Source organism: Vicugna pacos, chromosome 8, assembly GCF_048564905.1.
Source record: "Vicugna pacos chromosome 8, VicPac4, whole genome shotgun sequence".
Taxonomy (NCBI): Eukaryota; Metazoa; Chordata; class Mammalia; order Artiodactyla; family Camelidae; genus Vicugna; species Vicugna pacos.
The window spans coordinates 17,281,692-17,302,121 of record NC_132994.1 but is presented as its reverse complement, the minus strand read 5'-3'; the positions used below and the strand labels follow the sequence as shown (position 1 = coordinate 17,302,121).

The following is a 20,430-nucleotide window of genomic DNA, read 5'->3' as shown; positions in this document are numbered from 1 at the left end:
TCATAAGGATTAAATGAAATATGTTCATTCTTATAAAGCATACTGCAATTTTCAGCAACTAGTTAAACTGTTTCTAAATACAAATGAGGGCATTTTCTTTTGTGTTCCCTTACTGCTCTGGCCAAGTCCTAATTATCTGATCTAAAAGTGCAATATTCAGCCAATCTATTTAAATGTATATAGTCACTTAGCAAATATTTACTGAGCATCTACTGTAGGCAAGACACTAGTGTTAATAAGAACAGCAATTAATGTTTAGATGTTTTAAAGTTTAACCAAATAATTTATTAATAATAAAATCGGCATAAAATATACCTATATTAAGTCTAGTAGGTAAATATTCTCACCTGCACCAGTGTCTGAAATTGTTCCCATTGTTTATCTGATAATTCGACAGGTAGACACAGTAAAAGTTCAACACAGCTTCTAAAAAAACAAAGTTGGTAAGAATACAAATAATTATTAAAATTTAAAGTAAAATAAAATGAAATGAGTAATTCTAGTATCAGTAAACTCCCCATAGCAAAATCCATTTAAAAATTACACTGTCATAAGACCTGAGATACAGAGTTAAAACAGAAAAACTAAATCTAATTTTTTATTTACTCAAAGGTCTACTCACAATGCCAAGCGTTCCAGAACCAATGCTACATTTTCACATTCAGAGGTAAGATAAGGTCGGGCTTTAACATAACTTTGGATAGCCACTGTGTATACCTCCAATAAAGGTAAAGGATCTTCTGAAGTTTTCCATTTCTCTGCATATTCAAGGAGTGTCTGTTTTGGAAGGGATAATAAAAAGTATTCAATGTAAATCAAGGTACACACTGACTAGTCAACTGTTTTTCTTTCCTCCCCCGAGAAATTTTGAAAAATAACTTCTATTTATAAGAACAAAAGGTACTTATACCAATTAAAATATGAAAAGTAATAAAGCCATAGTCATTTCCAGCAGCTCTCTGTAGGAGAAAAGTTTAGTGTTAAATCATTTAACAATAGCATCATTTCACACAGGCTGGTTTTAAATAGTGCAAGCATCATCTCCTCTCTTCTCTAATCAAAAATGCCAACTTCCACTCCCAAATTATAAGATTTAAAAGTAATTTTAAAAAGAAGACACGTGGGCAAGTTAACACTTGACAAGGCATGCAGTGAAGAATTTCAAATATTTATGTTTTCTATTTTTCATACAAAGAGCATAAAAATCAACCTAGCAATAAATCAACTGCATATGGTCAGAAAAGACATGTAATTTTTCAGTTAATAAAAAATAATAGTACACAGCGTATTACTGTTTCTCATGATAAGTTTTATCATTGAAAAATCATCTAAAGATGTTCAACATGTATAAGATCAGAATTAAAGATATTAAAGGATGATTATAAGGGCAAGAAAATTTTATAAGGTGGTTGTTTTTTAAAAATAAAAAACACTCCTCACCCTTTAATGAAGTATTTCAAATACACTTTTATCAGAATTACTAAAAGGAAAAACAAAAATGCTATTCATCCTACAGAACACAGAGATGGAAGAAACTGGCAGAAGTTAGACACCCACATGTTCTACAACTATTAAAATCTTGAGTTACTAAAAACTATCTAAAAGGTTCTACAATGTTAAATGAAATAGAACTCTAATTACATATTTCTTAATAAGGAAGACTGCCACAATTAGTTCTCTCACACTTCTAGGTTTAAGACTCATCAACATGAGGCAATTCAGATGTTATTTCCTAGAAAAGAGTATCCTGAAGAAAAACTTCACGAGGGATTGTTTGTATCCTCTGGCATACAGAAGCAGCTTTTAAAAAACATGCAGGCAGGCAGGTGGAAGGGAGGAAGGAATTAAACTCTACTATCAAACACTCAAAAGAAAACACTACCTTGTCCTCTTACTAACATCTTAACTAGTAGAAGTAGTAAGTAAAGACAGAATAAGAAAGGAAGACTAGAAAAGGTAACCTGGTCAATTAAACAGTAACACAGTAACAACTCACTTTCTGAGTAGTCATATATCCATGGACCCTGTCCCTCTCCAAGCTGGACAGAAGGTAGGTCACCTGAAGACCGAGTACTTGCAACTGGCATGCGAAGTGAGGGCAGTCTTGTGGGACTGAGCCCTTTAACCTGAGGAGTTGGATGCTAATTGAATTGAACTGAATTGTAGGACAACTATTTGGTGTTGGAGAGCTTGAGAAGTGGTACTGGAAAAGACACCATGTATTAGGTGTCAGCAATAAAAATATCTCTCAACAGGACTTTAAAAATCTAAACAAAACCTACCATTTGAAGGGAAAATTACATACTGGAACTCTTTTGTGATTATCTCTCCATTTTGAGGAATAAAACTTGAATATGATCTGTGTCTAAAAAAATGTTACACACACAAATGCTGGCATGGTTGGTTTTAACGTTTTCCTTGGGTATTTTATGGTGATATGATGAAAGAGGTCATTCACATCTTCAAGGTTTTCAGAATTAATACCAACTATGCATATAATTCTTCAGCTAACATCTGTCTTTCTACATAAAGTTATTAAATAATATTTTCCTTTTTCTGGAAAAAGGTTAGATGTCTAGGGAATTTCATGCCTGGCAAAAGCTCCCAATCTAACATGGATTCAATCAAACACTTAGGTTTCCCCATTAGTCCTCTTGAAAGTAATGAATCAATTTCCTGTAACAGCTTTAACTTTTGCTGGAAGAGAAAATATATCTCACTGATTTTCCAAAAGCTTTGAAATGATAAGCTTCTTTGTTTTGTTTCTCAACCCTCAAAAAATAAAATCTTAAAAATTATATGTATCTACATGCATGTACATATATCTTCATTTTGCCCAAGCCCTACACTTCTTGATACATCTAGCTCTGCAAAAGGTACTTACACATGACTTCTTTCCTGTATATAACTGAGTTCTACTGTCCTCAGGTGAACAAAGTTTTAAACTTAACTCTAATTGTAACCAAAGATGAGTTCTTTTGGTTATGAGAGACTGAACTGATGAGAAAAATAATTGGCAAATCACAGAATGTTAGAACCAGAAATCATCTTAAAAATTATATCCTTTCACCTTGTTTTATAGATGAGGAAAGAGGGAGAGGAAGCAGATTCTGGTGAAAAGCAAACCATTTAGGCGATTTTTTTTTTAACAGTTTGGGAATAATGTAACTAGGGAGAGGGTAGAAGAAAAGGATGACAGCAGATTATGAGAGATGGTATGAAAAAGAAAACTAAAGACATATTCATACTGATTACACATAGGAGAATAAGTTAAAAAGTTAGATTAAAAAACAAATATGTATTTGTATAAAGCTATGAGTTGATATTCATAACCATTAAGTTTATTGACAGGAGAGCTTCCCTTGTTTCTCAAGACACTAAGATCGCTAGAACCATTATGAAATTCGAAGCATCCCCAACATTAATAATGTTAATAATTAATTAAAAAGGGCTTTCAGGTGGTAACTCCAGAATAATCAGACTCATATTCTTCACACAGAATCAGAAGAGACTTTAAAGATCACTTAATTCTGTTTTAAAGAGTAGTAATTGAAGTATTAATTGAATTGGTAATTAGCAAAGCCAGGCAGCCACAATCTCTTTGAAACATTCTGTCCACTACAAATACTGTTTGTGATATTGTCACAGAACTATAAATCTCTAATTACTTTATTATTTCAATTACTCCTCATAACTCTATGAGGTTATATACAATCTATCCAATTTGTCAGCCATAGTAGAAATAAATAATTTGACTTATTGGTTGAACTTATTTTAGCTGAAAGTAAGAAGATCAAACTGAAAGCAGAAACAGTAAGAAAGGTTTCCCACATAATAAGAAATTAAAAGGAAGTGTAGGTTCCAGGATTTGTTGGTTTAGTAGCTCAACAATGTCTTCAAGGACCTTCCTCTGTCTTCACCCTGTCATTCTCAGGTGGTCCTCCCACCCAATCTCCAGGTCTCAGCAATAACCAGAAGACAATGTGAGACCTCCTCTTCATGTGTACCTCTTTTGGGAACAAGGAAACCTTTCCCAGAAACCTCAAACCCAATTTCTATCAGCAGATTTCTCCCCAGGTCTCAATGGCCAGAATTCCATCAGACACCTATGTCAAAAATCATGCAGCCATAAAGGAATTTCATCGTTGACTTTTAAACTAATTAGATCTCACCTCTCTAAGCTGGAAGACAGGGCCTGCTTCTCTGAAGCACAAAGCCATGTGGAGAAAGGAAAATGTGTGAATAAAATCAGGGTTCTATTAGGAAAGCGGAGGAGGGGCCTATGTCTCACACTTTGGTTGTTCACCAATGTTTTTATTCCCACGTGCGTTCAGGAATGAGCAAGTCATTATGTGTGTGTGTTTACGTTTATGTTTATACACACACACACATATGAACAAAAATAAAAGTCATTCTGACCTGGTTTGGAGAGGGGCATGGGAGGAGATGGTACACAGGATAACGAGGGAAGACACCTAGAAGTCTTCCTACGAAGCACCAGACTGCTTCCACTAATGAGTAAACTGTAAACTAATATGGTAAGAAAATTTAAAGCTATGTTATATGGAGAATGACTGATGGAACTAACGAAGGATGGGATGCTTAATCAAGACAGTAAGTAACACTTACTGAATATTTACTATATGCTAGGCACTGTTCTGCAAGTTTTACATGTATTACCTATTAGCAATTAGGTAAATTATAGTAATATGTTTATACTAAAATGGACAAACGGAGGCATAAAACAGTTAAAGTAATAACCCCCAAGATCCCAGAGCTAGTTAAGAAACAGAGAGAAGATTCAAACCTTAATAGTCTGCCTTCAGAGTCTGAGTTCTTAATTACTGTACTCTACATTTTTAGAGAAATGAAAATTTGATTCACAGCCAAATTAACAAATTTGAAGACTTGTTACATAAAAGAAGAGTTAGTCTTATTCTCTGAGGTCTCACAGGACAAACCAGGACCACCAGGTTAAATTTCAAGGAGATACATTTGCTTCCTGAAGCTAACCATCAAACAATCAGAGTTAACCAAAAATAGGACAGGTTGGCCTCCTGGGATAGGAGAACCTACTACCAAAGTTAATTTAGGCAGGAGCAGGTGACTCTTGAGTTCAGAATGCTGCAGAGGAGACACAGTTTATCACACAAGAAGCGACTATGCTAGTTCATGTGTACTGGGGGTCGGGGAGGGGTCCCTAAACTGGTGGCTCACAGAAGTTCTGAATGGTGGGCATACTGCTTAAAAATTATTTTAATTAGTTTCTAACACTTAAAAACCGTAAGTTTTACATAAAACTTGGATTTCCGGCTTTTCTTTTTTCTTTTTTAATTTGGAAAATCTGGCAACCTGGGGCCGTATTCCAGCACTGCAACAAGTGGCTGGAGCTGAGTGGGCTCTCTGGTTGCTAGAAGCCTCACCTAGCTGCCTTCCCCATTAAGGGACCTATTGGACACTTACACGGTATTTGTGGTCACCACTTCTATTCTATAGTGTGTATTATGGAGCAATGGGGTCGGAGAAATATGAGCAAAAGAAAGGTTAAAGGATCATATTCCAACAGGATCTCTAACCCAGTGTTTCTCAATCTCTTTTTCACTACCATTCCCACCTAAGGAAACTTCTGAACTTTTTTCCCTGTCCCCCACCCCTAATGAAATTTTAATATTATAGATGTACTATATATCTGTTTATGGGCCACAAGCTATTATAATATCTAAGGTTTTTTTCCTCTCCTAAGAGCCAAATTTCACCCCCTTGGGAACAAAAATGCACGTTTAATATTCTGGCTGTTAAGCTGATTTCTCATTATCTAAATCAGCAGAGACTAGAACATATATACTCCAGGGAGAAAGATAGTATAGATTAACTTCCAGCAGCTTCCTTCAGTTCCTCTAAGGATTACCAGGAGCGAAAACAAGAGGAAGATAACCACAGGGGTTTTAAATTTAATGAACATGAGGATTAAATTTCATTATTGTCCTATGTAAAGATAAGACTAGTGGAGTGTTGGTTATGTTTATAGTGTTATATTCATCTTCCAGTTCCAATTTAGGATTCTCTAGAGAAGAAGTTCTCAAAAGTTTTGATCTCATGACCCTTTATTTACTTTCTTAAAAATTATTGAGAATCCCAAAGCGTTTGTTTATGTGGGTTATAACTATTTATATTCACCATATTAGAAATGAAAACTGAAATGTTCAATTATATACTTATAAATGGATTTAAGATAACATTAAACCCATCACATGTTACTGTAAATAGGTATTTTTAATGAAAAAAATGTTTCCAAAACAATTAGTGAGAAGAGTGGCATTTTTTGTATCTTTCAAATCTCTTCAACGTTTGGCTTAATAGAAAAGAGCAAGATTCTCATATCTATCTCTGCATTTAATCTGCTGCAACATCACACATTATGTAACCTTTGGAAAAACTCCACTGTACAAGAATGAAAAAGGCAAATAACATCTTATAGTTTTGACCTTTTGTATCCACTGAGCCTTCGTGAGCATGTAATACTCATTTTAAAGTTTTGTGTGAAAATGGTAGATTGGACACACACATTTTGCACTTTGCTCTCTCCAAACCTCACTAAAACAACAGTAACTTTTTAAGTGGCATAAACCCACAAGGACAAAAAAAAAGTGTGTGTACACACACACACACACACACACACAGGAATAAAGAGAAACAAAATTTTAAACGCTGGAAAGCATATGGAAGACTGGCACTCTAGGAAAAGTGACTCCTAAGTAGGCTTTGGAAAGACCTAATTCTGCAGAATCACCAAAGGGCTCAAGAACTAGGGAGCACTAGATGCTTCTGGAAATGGGGCACAGGGGAGACCAAGACTGAGAGCACTGGCTGATAGTCTACTTCAGCAGCTGGCCTCTCTGATTCCTCATTCCTGTCCACAGCCAGGTGACCCAGCCTAGATACTCCTCTCTATCTCCAGCAGTTTATTCTGGGGAGAAACATTAAAAAAGGTGTCTGCCAGAGTTTAAGGGAACCATTAAGTCAGCTTTACATACTGACTCTAGATGTCTCTTCTCAAGTCCTTTTCCCCCAATCATTGCCAGAACTTCCTCCACTGAGGCCTTAGCTGAGTCCTGCTCTGGGAATTCAAGAGAAAAGACCAAAGATCTGATACTAGGCCTTCCCCGGGAACAGAAAACAGCTAGGTCCCGTTATGGTGAGGACTATAACACATCCTACTTAGGGGCCTGAAGCTCTCCATCAGTTTTTCAATTTTATAACCTTAAATATGAACAGCCAAGGACTGCTCGCTTGACATCTGAGGAAAGCATCTAATAAGTGAGAGATCAAAACAAATTAGTTTAGAAAAAGGGGGGAGGGAAACTTGGAGCAAACAGAGACTATACAGGGAGAAGACAAGAAATTCCAAGAAAACTGTCATTAATACCCTATGAGTGATACTGTATTAGGCCTATGAAAAAAACACCACGTCACTAGAAATATTTATTTTTAAATTTTAATTAAAAATATAATAGCAGAAATGATTTGGAAGATAACTTGAGGAAACCTCCCCAGAAATTAAAGTAAAAGGGATAGTAAAGAAAAGATAAGAAAATCCAAAGAACAGTGCTAGAGGTCCCATAATTGACACCAGGAATTCTGGGAAATTAGAAAAGAAAAGGGGGGGAAAAAATCAAAGAACTAATTCAAGTTAATTTTTTAGAATCTAAGAATATGAATTTTAAGAATGGAAAGACCCACTGAGCGCCCAGCACAACTACTCATATTAGACCTATACCAAAGCACTTCTTCATAAAATTTCAGAGTTCAGGGACAGAGGATCACAACAAGCTTAGGGGGAGAGGGGGACAGCAGACTTCTCAACAGCAACCCTGGAGCCAAAGGAAAATGAAGCACTGCATTAAAAACTGAGGGGAAATTATTTTTGTCCAACCATCATAAGCATTAAGACAGAAAAATCATTTTCAGACATGAAAGTTCTCAAAAACTTCAACTTCTAGGCATATTTTTTTTCAGGACGCTACGGAAAGGGGAATTTCACCAAAATGAGGGAATAAATCAGGAAAGGAGTGAAAATGATATCTAGAAAAAAGGGGATCTTATACAAGAAAGAAGTGATGAAGAAAGATCCCAAGAAGACAGCTGTGTACCGGCCCTGAAGAACAACTGTAGCATATCAGATGGCTCAAGGACAAGTTTCTTCAAGGCGAACCTGACAAACCATCTAATGTGCTGAAATAAGCTGAGTGGAGACTTACACAACTGAGGGAGAGTTTGGATTGAATTAGTAATGTATACATAGAAAACTCAGCTAAGGAAAGTTTAAGCCTATATTAACCTGCACTCAACAGAGAATGCATATCCTTTAAAAGCACAAAACATTTACAAAAACTGACCACAAACTAGGCCACACTGTCACAAGAAATAACAAAGAATTAATATCATACATTTCATACTCTTTGAACACAGTTCAAACTATTAACAGTTAGAAACTATTAACAAAAGAATACTCCTACAAAGAAAACTATAAACTTAAAATTTTTTAAATGTACTTCTAAATCATAGGTGGAAGAAACCATAAGAGAAATCAAAGAATACTTAGACTTGAACTACTGCAAAAACAAAACAAATCAAAATTTGTAGGATGCAACTAGAGCAATCTAAAATTGGAAAGTTATAGATGCAAATGTTTAAACTTTAAGTTCTACTATAACTTGAAAAAAGTTGAATTTGTTCCAACTTAGTATAAGCAAAACATTAATTTTCAATTTCCTTACGTGTGATCTTTTTCAGGGAGAAACATGAGGTGAAAGCAGTAAAACATACTCAGATGAATGAAGCTGTGTAGGAATATACAAAATGCACACAACTCAAACATGTACCAGCTATGTCAGTTCACCAGGTGTGGGATGAGACACATCCATCTGCACATGGTGTTACAACTTTCTGTCCAATTTCAGAACTTGCCTTCCACCATCACACAGTAACTTCCAACCTGCATCCTTGCTGACACCCACTTTTATAAACTTCAGGTCTTTTACAAGGTAAAGCACTACACTTATTATAGTACTTAACGTATGTCATAACCACTAAATGGGTATAAAACTGTACTATTGTTTTTGTAAGGTTGTGTGTGACACTGATGAAGTTCTTGAGTGTTGTGCCTCTAACCTCATTTACCCCGTAAGTCTTATGATTTTTGTTGTGCAATTCTGCATAGCAAGGTGATTGCTAGGAATACATATGTTGTGATAAGGCAAAACTGGCTGCATTAGAAAAGATAAATGAAAAACAGTTAGAGGATATCATTAGAACAAACAGAGCAATCTGAATATATATTGTAATTAGATAGTATTATTGAAACAATGTTAAATTTCCTGAAGGTGACGATTGTGTTTTTGGACTTAGGAGATAAATACAAGGGGAGCAATGTCATGATGCCTAACTCTTAAAGGATTTAGGGGAAAAAAAGAGAGAAAAGAAATAAAGAATGAGATAAAGCAAATATAGGCAAATGTGAACAACTGGTGAAATCCTGTGAGAGGTATGACTATTCAGTGCACTATTTTCACACTGCTTCTAAAATAAAAAGTTTGGAAAAGCAAAATATTGAGGATGGCAAGTGTGGCAGACTGCATTCTTCATTCTTTCTTGTATCCAGACCCCTTTCACATGACTTTGGAATACTTCTCCTAATGGTAGAGAGTATTTTTCTACCCCATGTGACTAGTTTAGATCAAAAGAATGGGGCAGAAGTGATGATAGGTCATCTATGAGTTTAAGAATCTTGCTCCCTTTTATGCTTCTATCATCAAAAGAAGGTATGTCCAGATTAGCCTGCTGTTCCTAGGAAGATGAGAAGTAGATGTCATCCCAGTTGCTCCAGCTGTCACCCTGTTATCAATCAACATCCAGTTAACCTCAAACCTGTATATGACTCCAGACAATACCAGCAAATTTCCCAGCCAACCATGTCCTGACCTCAGATGAATAAGCAATACATACTTACTATTATATATCACTAGGGGTTTTGTGGTTACTATGCAGAATTTTGTGAAAACAACTGAATTAAGTAGCTACCTTAAGTTAGACAAACAGGAGAATAAATTCAAAGAAACCACAAAAATTTAAAAGTAGTAAAAAATAAGAGCAGAAATAAATGAAACAGAAAATAAAGATACAACAGAGAAGATTACTAGAACCAAACACTGGTCATTGGAAAAGACTTAAAACAAAAACAAACAAAAAAAGAATCCTTTGGCAAAAATGACCAAGAGAAAAAGAGAAGGCACAAACAAATAAAATTAGGAATGAAAAAGGGAACACAACTACAGGAGCAAACCAGATTTTCTAAAAATCTCATGGTAATACACTGAACAACCTTATTCCTAAATAGCTTTACAATCTTTTTTTTTACTTGTTTTTTAATGAAATAGCTTCAAAATCTGAATGAAACGGAAAGTATTTCAGAAAAAGTTACTAAAACTACCTCAAGAAGAAATAGGAAGTCTTTTACCCACTAAAGAAATTGAATCCAATTTTTTTTAAAAAGGAATCGAGATGGTTTTTAGAGGAAAACCCAGCAAATCCTCTAAGAAACAGACTGTCTCCTTACTATAAAAACTTGGAAAAAAGGAAAGGGGAAAGGTGGGGAACATTTCCCCAATTCATTGTTTGAGGCTACTATAAACTTGAAAACTCGGTGTATGTGATATAAGAAAGGAAAACCACAGGCCAATCTCACTTAACAAACTCATTTTAAAATCCCAAATATCACCAAACCAAATCCTCCAATAAACTTTTAAAAATGAAAAAAAATTTTTTTGAAATGATCAGTTATAGAATGTTGAAAATACAGTACAGAGAAAATTTTTTCCTGAACCATTTGAGAGTTACTTGCCAACCATGCCACTGCCTTCAAATATATTAGCATGTATTTCCTACAAACAAGAACTTCCTACAAATTAGAGTATGACCACAAGAATCAGGAAATACTGATACATTACTACCACTTAATCCTCAGACACCATTCAAGTGTGCCAATGGCCCCAATGATGTCTTCTACAGAAAAGAACAGTTCAGAACCATGCTTTGCACTTAGCTGTCCCTTCAGTCTCTAAGTCCTAAGTGAAACTTACAGGCTCATTTAGGACCCTTACACTGTCAAGATTACATGCCAGTTATTTTGTAGAATGTCCCTCAATCTGGGTTTGGTGTTTTCTCATAATTTTATCCATGTAATGTGTTTTGGCAGGAATACCACAGGAGCGATGATTTCTGCTCACTGCATCCTATCAAGAAGTACATGATTCCAGTTTGTCCTATGATGGATGGTGTTCATTTGGATCACTTAAGTTAGGATCTGCCTTTCTCACTCTGCTTGGGCTCAGCATGTTGGAACTGGCTGTCTCTAAGTAGTTCCCTCTTCTCCCTCTGTATAGGTTCTGACATCCTCTGCCAGGCTGCCCTCTATGGAAATAACCCCCCTTACCCTTCTCTGGCTCAGGATACACCCTCCCCTCTCCTTGGATGACCTATTCATCTCATTTGAGCTCTAAAAATCCCGACACAGAGCTACACCTGCCAACTTTGTATGGAACCCTCCTCGTCCTAATTGAGCTCTAACTCCTGCCTGACAGCGCTGCTAGTCACCCAGTCTGGGTTCTGACACTTATTCTGGACCAATGTAGCACACCCCTGCTACCACCCCTAGACCTCTACTTTGCTCCTCCCTACAAAATGAATTCAGGAAGGAAGGAGGGAGGGCTGCAATGTATTTTTAAAAAATATTTTGGACTAGGAGCATCTATTCTAGCAATATGAAGACAGTATAGATTTCTTTAATTTTAAACTAACTTATCATAGCAACAGATTTAAAAGGGAGGCTACCTGATTATCTCAATTATTACCCAAAAAAGAACATGATAAAAATACAACCCATTCAAGGTAAAGAAAACAAAACAAAACAAAACCTTTTTGCAACAGTGAATAGAAGGAAAGCTTCTTGACTTGACAAAATGTATTCAGTAAAACCCACAGCAAACCTCACACTTAAGGGTGAAATGTTAAAAGCATTTTCCTTTATAGTCAGAAATAAAATAAAAATGCCTGCTATCACTGCTTCCATTCAACACTGTAGTCCTAAACAGTGCAATGAGAAAAAGAAACGAACATAATAAAGGCTGAAAAGGAAAAATTAAAATGTCATTACTGGAGAAAATACATACATAAGAAGTTCAAGATTAGTCACAGGATATGAAACCAATACAAAAAAAAGCAATTCTATTCATAAGCAAACAAGGAGAAAACATAAATGTTAAAAAAAATTATGAAACTTCATTTAAAGGCATAAAAAAGGCTCGCATTAATGTTAATAATGCATTCATAGATGTTGGAAGACAAAATTTTAAAACGGCAATATGACCCAAATTTAATATATAAAGTCAAAGCAATGCCAAAGAAATTCCCCATAGGACTTTTCATATAACTTGACAAGTCGATTATAAAATTCACACAAAAGGCCAAACTAATTCTGAAAGAGCCAGGTGGGAGTATCTGCCCTAATCAGATAACAAGACTTAAAAGAGATGGAAATTAAGAGAACGTGATATTGGTACAGGCATGGATGAGAGAACTAGAAGTTTAAAACTGTTAGGTATTTCTGAGAACGTAGGTATATAACAGATGTGTCATTAGTAATCAATGAAAAAAGTACAGGCCATTCAATAAACAATGCTAAAACAACCACTTATTCAGCGGAAAAGAATTACAACTATTCCCAGCATACAACAAAATCATATCCCACATGGATGAAATATCTAAATGTGAAAAGCAATACTTTAAAACTTTAAGAACACAAGAAGAGAATATCTCAAGATTTTGAGATTATCTCGAGGCACAGTGAAGGATTTCTTAAAGAAGACACAAAACACACAACCATAAAGGAAGACAATGACAACTACAGCTCCATTAGAACTTAAAATCTGGTTCACTGAAACCCCACATAAAACCTAATGAAAAGCTACAAATTGGGAAAAAAAATCTGTAACCCATATTCCCAAGAATACATATTAACATATTAATAATAAAAGGTTCCCCTGACTAGAACTGGTGAAGGAGGGTATTCCTAACTACCAAACTTGTCAGAAGCATGACTTCAAAGAACTGATGTTCAATTGCATCATTTCCACCTCCCAAGTCTGCCTCAGCATCTCAGGTTTGAGCTTATCCATCACAGTATTTTCTTACGAGAGTGCTGCTTTCCTATCTCCTTTCTCCTACACAGTGAGAATTCAGGAGTCTCTCTTACTTGTGATGAAATCCAAGGTATTTCATAATCTTACTTCCACATTATTCTGGTCCAGCTACCTGTTCCCCATACTTTAGTCTATAGTTCTTGGCAAATGGCCCACTGCTGTAGTTATTTCAGTAGCACTTGAGCGTTTTCAAAGGAAATCAATTATGAATTTGACATAACTCACACTCCCATACACTCATTTCAGGATATGAGGTAATCATTCAGAAACCAATCTTCTGATAGCTTTAAATTCTAAATAATCTCCAATATGGATGCTATAAACACTCTCCGTAATTTCTCAGATCCCAAGGCTTATTTTCTTTGCAGCATTTTGGTGGCATGAATACCATAATCCCAACATTTCCTATTCGCTATCTTGACACGGTGTGGCCCATTAATTCCTCTAGTTCTTGTAGTATATCCTTCGTTACAGGCAAGTTTTACAAAAGCAACTAGATCAGTTTCTTGGAGTAGAGGGTCTCAGTCTTGGACTAACATGAACACGTTTGACACTAACCTGTTCACAATACCCACAACTGACTCTAATTTCCTAAGACACCTTATATAATGGAGTAGAGATTAAAAAAAAAAAGAACAATGTTAAGTACATAACCTAGAGATTATTTAGTATATAACCTAAGATTCCATCCACTGAACTAATTCTCAAAACATTATATAACTCTTTCTGCATACAGGACACTCTAAAAGTATACGTGCTGCTGAAGCGAGCACCAGGACACTTTAAAAGTGACAATTCTGGCTTCAGTTTAGTCTCCGTAATATTTCTAACCTTTGTATTTACACTCCAAGAATCATGGCAGCATATGTCTGGTTGACCTATACCTTTACATTATGACTCCAACAGTGAAGCAGTCACAGCGAAGGTAAATGTATGACTCAAGTGCATAGTGATAATTTTATTCCAAAATACAACTAAATACCACATGGGAGATCCATAATCCCAGAGAGGAAAACCTACATAGAATATAACCTTGGTATCTCCAGGGACCCACAAGCACAGTATATGTATGTAATCATACTCAAATCATACTAAGCATAGTCAAGCTGCCAGTAATAACAGCAGCATGAGGTTTTTTTTTTTTTTTCTTAGTAGCATGAGTTTTAATCTCAACTTGTTACGGCTCAGCCAGAAAGGGTACTGTAGTCTACTGGGCATGTCTCTCTATCTTGGGCCAATTGCCACATACATGACATGCCTACTTCCATGGACTAAATATCTGTGTCCTCTCAAAATTCGTAAGTTGAAATAATAACTCCTAAGGCAACAGTTTTAGAAAGTGGAGCCTGTAAGAGGTGATCAGGTCATGAGGGCAGAGCCCTCATGAATGGGATGAATGCCCTTATAAAAGAGACCCAAGAGAGCTCCCTTGCCTTCCAGCACGTGAGACCCGATGAAAAGGTGCTGTCTATGAATCAGAATGTGGGCTCTCACGAGACCAGACTCTGCTGGTGTCTTGGTCTTGGACTCCCCAGCCTCCAGAGCTGTGAGAAATGAATTTCTATTGTTCATAAGCCATCCAGTTCATATTTATTGTAGTAGCCCAAAAGGACTAATACATCTACTTTAGAACATGAAATACACCAGCAGAAAGCCCAGCTTAAAAGGTGATCAATTCCCTTCACTTCTATAATTTATGATAATTATCTTGGATGGTAATAAAATTCAATGGAAACTAGTTTTTCCTTAGTCATTTATATCCACTGATCCACAAAGAACTTTTATTAAAAACAAATGAAAAAATTACTTATTTTTCTAGAAAAAATGTTAACCAATATAGGCTGAACTAGGATGGGTTATAATCAATTCTCAGCATAACAAATGCTACTGGTACAATTGGATATCTACATGTATAAAAATGAAATAAGACATTTACCTTACACCATACACAAAAATTAACTCAAAATGGACCATACTTAAATAAGCAGCTAAACCTATAAAACTTCTAGAGGAAAACATAAGAAGAAATCTTAATGAAGCTGAATTAGGGTAAGAGTTCTTAGATGCAATACTAAAAGCATGATCTATAAAAAGAAAAAGTTGATAAATTGGAACTCCATCAAAATTAAAAGCTTTTGCACTTCTAAAGACTTCATTAAAAACTGAAAAAAATACACACAACTCAGTAAAGTTCCAAGATACAAAATCAAAACAGAAAAATCATTCTATTTTTGTACAATACCAAAAAACTATGAGAACAAACCATAAGAGAATTAAGAAACTATGAGAACAAACTATGTGTATAAGAAAACAAACTATAAGAGGAATTAAGAAAACAATTCTATTTACAAAAGCATCAAAAACAATTTTTAAAAAAAGGAGTAAATTTAACCAAGGATGTAGAGATCTGTACATTGGAAACTACAACAATGTTGCAGAAACCACAAACAAATGGAAAGATATTCCATGTTCATGGATTGGAAAAATACTGTTAAAATATCCATAACTACCCAAAGTGATCTACAGATTCAATGCAATCCCTATCAAAATTGCAATGGCATTTTTTCACAGTAATAGAGACAAAAATTTGTACAAAACCACAGAAGATCCCAGTAGCCAAAGCAATCCTGAGAAAGAACAAAGCTGGATGTATCACACTTCCTGCCTTCAAACTATATCACAAAACTACAGTAATCAAAATAGTATAGTACTGGCATAAAAAGACACAGATAAACAGAACAGAATAGAGAGCCCAGAATAAACCCATATATATATGGTCAACTAATCTCTAACAAGGATGCTAAGAACACACAATAGGTAAAGATAGTCTCTTCAATAAATGACGTTGGGGAAACTGGATATCCACATGCAAAATTAAACTCCATCTTAAACCACTCACAAAAATTAACTCAAAATAAATCAAAGACTTAAATGTAAGGAAAACATGGAACCATAAAACTCCTAGAAGAAAATATAGGAAAAAAGCTCCTAGACAGTGGTCTTGGCAATGATTTTTTGGCTATGACACCAAAAGCATAGACAATAAAAGCAAAAATAGACAAGTAGGACTACATCAGACTAAAAAGCTTCTGTATAACAAAGGAAACAATCAATCAAAAAGAAAGGGCAGCCTATATCTGGTAAGGGGTTGGTTGGTATCTGAAATATATAAGGAACTCAACATTAACTCAATAGAAAAAAATTTTTTTTAAATTAACAAAGGCCCTGGACAGACATTTTTCTAAAGACAACATACAAATGGCCAACAAGGATATGAAAAGGTGCTCATCATCACTAATCATCAGGGAAATGCAAATCAAAACCATAATAAGCTATCACCTCAGACCTTATAGCATAAGTATTATCAAAAAGACCAGATAAGTGTTGGTGAGGGTGTGGAGAAACGGGAATCCTTGTGCACTGTTGGCGAGAGTGTAAAGTAGTACAGTCATTACAGAAAACAATATGGAGGATCCCCCAAAAACTTAAAAATGGAACTACCATATGATCCAGGAACTCCACTCCTGGATATATATCCAAAGGAAATGGAATCAGTACCTTGAAAAGGTATCTGTACTCCCATGTTCATGAAGCATTTTTCACAATGGCCAAGATATGGAAAGAATCTAACTGTCCACTGACAGATGAATGGCTAATGAAAATGTTGGATATATACACAATGAATATTGTTCAGCCATAAAAAAGAAAAATAAATCCTACTATTTGCTACAATTTGGATGAATCTGGAAGACATTATGCTAAGAGAAATTAGCCAGAGGAAGACACTACATGATCTCATTCATATGTGGAATCTTAATAAAATAAAATAAATTAAAAAGTCAAACTCAAAAACAAAGAGTAGAATGGTGTTGCTAGAGACTGGGTGGTAGGGGAAATGAAGACATGCTAGCCAAAGGCTATAAACTTTCAGTTATAAGATGAACAGTTTCTGTGGACTTAGTGTATACTATGGTGACTAGAGTTAACACTGTATTATATATTTCAAATTTGCTAAGAGAGTAAATTTTAAGTGTTCTCACCACACACACAAATGGTAACTATGTGAGGTAATGGATATGCTAAGTTAACTTGATTGTAGTCATTTCATTATGTATATGTATATCAAATCATCATCTTGCACCTTAAATATACAGAATTTTGTCAATTATATCTCAGTAGATCTGGGAAAAAATTAAAAGCATCTATTAAAAAAAAGAAAATGAAAAGACAAGGCTTAGGCTGGGACAAATGTTTGCAAATAATATATCTGATAAAGGACTTGTATCCAAAATACATAAAGAAATATATAAAAAGACAAATGACCTCCCCTCAAAATGGGCAAAAGTTTTGCATGGACAGTTTATCAGAGATAACAAATGGTTTAAAAAGCACATAAAAAGATGCTAAATATCACCAGTCATTAGGGATATGCAAATTAAACCACATGACACCACTACATATCCACTAGAATGTCTGTAATTAAAGAGAGAGACAGTACCAAGTTTTGGTGAGAATATTTAAAAAAAAATTGGACCCCTCATGCATTGCTGGGAGGAATGTAAAATGGTATATACAGCCATTTTGGAAAAATAATCTGGCAGTTTCGTAAAAAGTTAAACAAATTTACTATTGAAAATGGCAATTCAACTAGCAAAGCACCAGAAACGAATATAAACATGCCGAGAGAAAAAAAAAAAAAAAGATGAATGTTCATAGAAACACTAACTGGGAATAAGCCAAATGTCCATCAAGTGGTGTGGTTGGATAAATAAAACATATCATGTCCATATGGCTGAATATTATCCAATAAAAAGGATGAAAAGGAATGAAGTACTTCATAGCTCTTATTTCATTTAGTGAGAATTTTCATATATTTTGCTGTGTGTTTATAGGATGTGACCCAAAGCCCTCTGAAGGTATTGTGTAATATACAGTATATGCACTGTTACTTTTCTGAAACCCATAAAATTCTGAAATCTGAACTGCAACTGACCTCAGTGGTTTCAGATAAGAATTGTGAATTCACAAGAGTAACTTTCCCAAGCTCTTCTAATAGACTTGAGTATTTTATATCTTACAATAGCCTATATTAAGCATCATCCATTTCCCAACTACAAATTAGTTCTTATTTTAATATTTTTTAAAGTGACTGAACATAAAGCACATAACTGTAAGCGACTTGATATTAGAATTTAAATTTTAAGCAAATTAGTGACATTTAAGACACAGACCTCTAGCTGTCTGAATTTCCTGATTTAACTCACCAAATTTATAGAATCAGTTTGAAACTAATGAGAAAGAAAATACTGATCAATATATATTAAACATTACTTAAAACATTAATGGTTCAAGATCATATTACTTTTTCCAGAAAAAATTAACTACAATTCAGGGGTACCTGACATAAAGGTTCAAAAAATACTCCTAAAATGGAAATTATCTGAAAACCACTTTAACTGTAGCACCCTCATAACCCAGAATCAGAGATGGAAAACAAAAACTGAAAGGCTTCTTCTCCTTTGCAAAACATATGTCTATGAAAAAGAAATTTTCAAACATCCCCAGCTGTCAGGAATATAAAATTAAAAGCAAAGATGGCAAAAATTATAAAACCTTATAAACAACCAGTGCTGCAGAATGTTTACTAGTACAGTCTTTTGGAGGTCAATCTGGCAATACAAACACTTCATATGGGCATATCGTTGAACCAAAAATTCTGGTTCCACAAAACAATCCTAACCACATTCTGCCACATATATGTAAAGACCAGGGTATTCTGACACTTACTGTAATCCAAAATATTGGCAACAATCTAAAAGTCACTGACAGAACATTGTTTAATAAATTAGGGTATGTGGATACTATGAAATTATTTATTTAAAAAGAATGAAGTAGTCTGAATTACTGACATGGAATGATGACCAGGATAGACTATCAGGTGAAAAAAAAAATGTGCAGCACAGAACAGTATGTATTAGATGATCTTGCTATTTAAATATGAACATATAAATATAAATGAATTACATTTCTGTGAATGCACAGGAAAATGTCTAAAAAGATACTCAATTTTGTAACCTCTGGAGTGAAGAGTGGAACAGGACAGGGAGGATAACACCTTTGTACTGCTTGGATTTTTAAATAACAAGATTGTTATTTCTGTAACTTGAAAAAGAAAACAGTAAAAAAGAAAAAAAGAAAAGAGATTATGAGTACTACATACTGGGGAGTTAAGAAAAACTTATCGCATGGAAGTGTTTTATCTATCTAACTTAAAGAGTATTTCCACTACCTAGAAAACTGTTAGCACTGACTTTCAGAGCACGCTAATGACTATTACATTTCTATGGAAATACTAACACCAGTGACCCCACCCTAACCAATGACTTCACTGGCTCCTAGTATATCAAATTCTACAGCCAGATTATATATTACAGTCTAATTTCTGGAAATGAGTCTGATCATCAAAAAATATTAAAGTTGATCAAAAGTAAAATAAACATATGTTTCAAAGATGTTTATTAGCTATTTAAATATTTTTTTGCAGGAATTTCTCTGTATATATATCCACTGGCCTAAGAACTCCATTTTCTGGTAAATTTCCCTGCAGCAAGCATAGACATTCTTCACTGCTTCAAGAACTTCAAAATCTTCTAGGACCTTCTATCTTGACAATGTTCACTTCCCAGATAATGTTAATCAATGCCTCTGAAAGTACTTAAATAAAGATTGCTGAGAGTAGCCCATAACGATAATGACTGAATTTTGTTAAGTTATTATGGGGTCTTAGGGTTAGCAAGAGTGTAAAAAATGGAATGATTATCTGTATATATAACTTAACCTCTAATCAAAATTTTTTCTTCTAGATCAAAAGACTGAGCTAAAACACACACACACACCACTCACACACACAGAAATGGAGGTAGGGGCGTGGGGGAATTCAAAGGAACATGAGTCAACTGAAAGAGCTCCCAGTGATCAAAACTGGAACAATTTGGCAACAAAATAGTATTAATCATAGCCCAAAGTATAAAACAAATATCTATGGGTCCATACTGATGTAAATAAATGACCAAATAAATAAATGTGGGAAAAGAGACAAACCTCTCATGTAAAAGAATTATGAATAATTTATCTAGATTCCACCCTCAAGGAGGTAGAGAATAACTTCCCACCT

The 20,430-nt window shown here is 34.8% G+C and overlaps 1 protein-coding gene across 2 annotated transcripts in view; it reads right to left on the bottom strand.

Moving 5' to 3' along the window:
• Positions 1-20,430, bottom strand: part of ZNF292 (zinc finger protein 292) — an 87,343-nt gene that overhangs the window by 46,255 nt on the left and 20,658 nt on the right. For both annotated transcript variants that reach the window (XM_006200312.4, XM_072965576.1), the window contains 2 exons: positions 623-777; positions 348-426 (listed from right to left, as the gene is read on the bottom strand). In XM_006200312.4, coding sequence (XP_006200374.1) covers positions 348-426; positions 623-777 — 234 coding nt within the window. The remainder of the gene's footprint in view (positions 1-347; positions 427-622; positions 778-20,430) is intronic.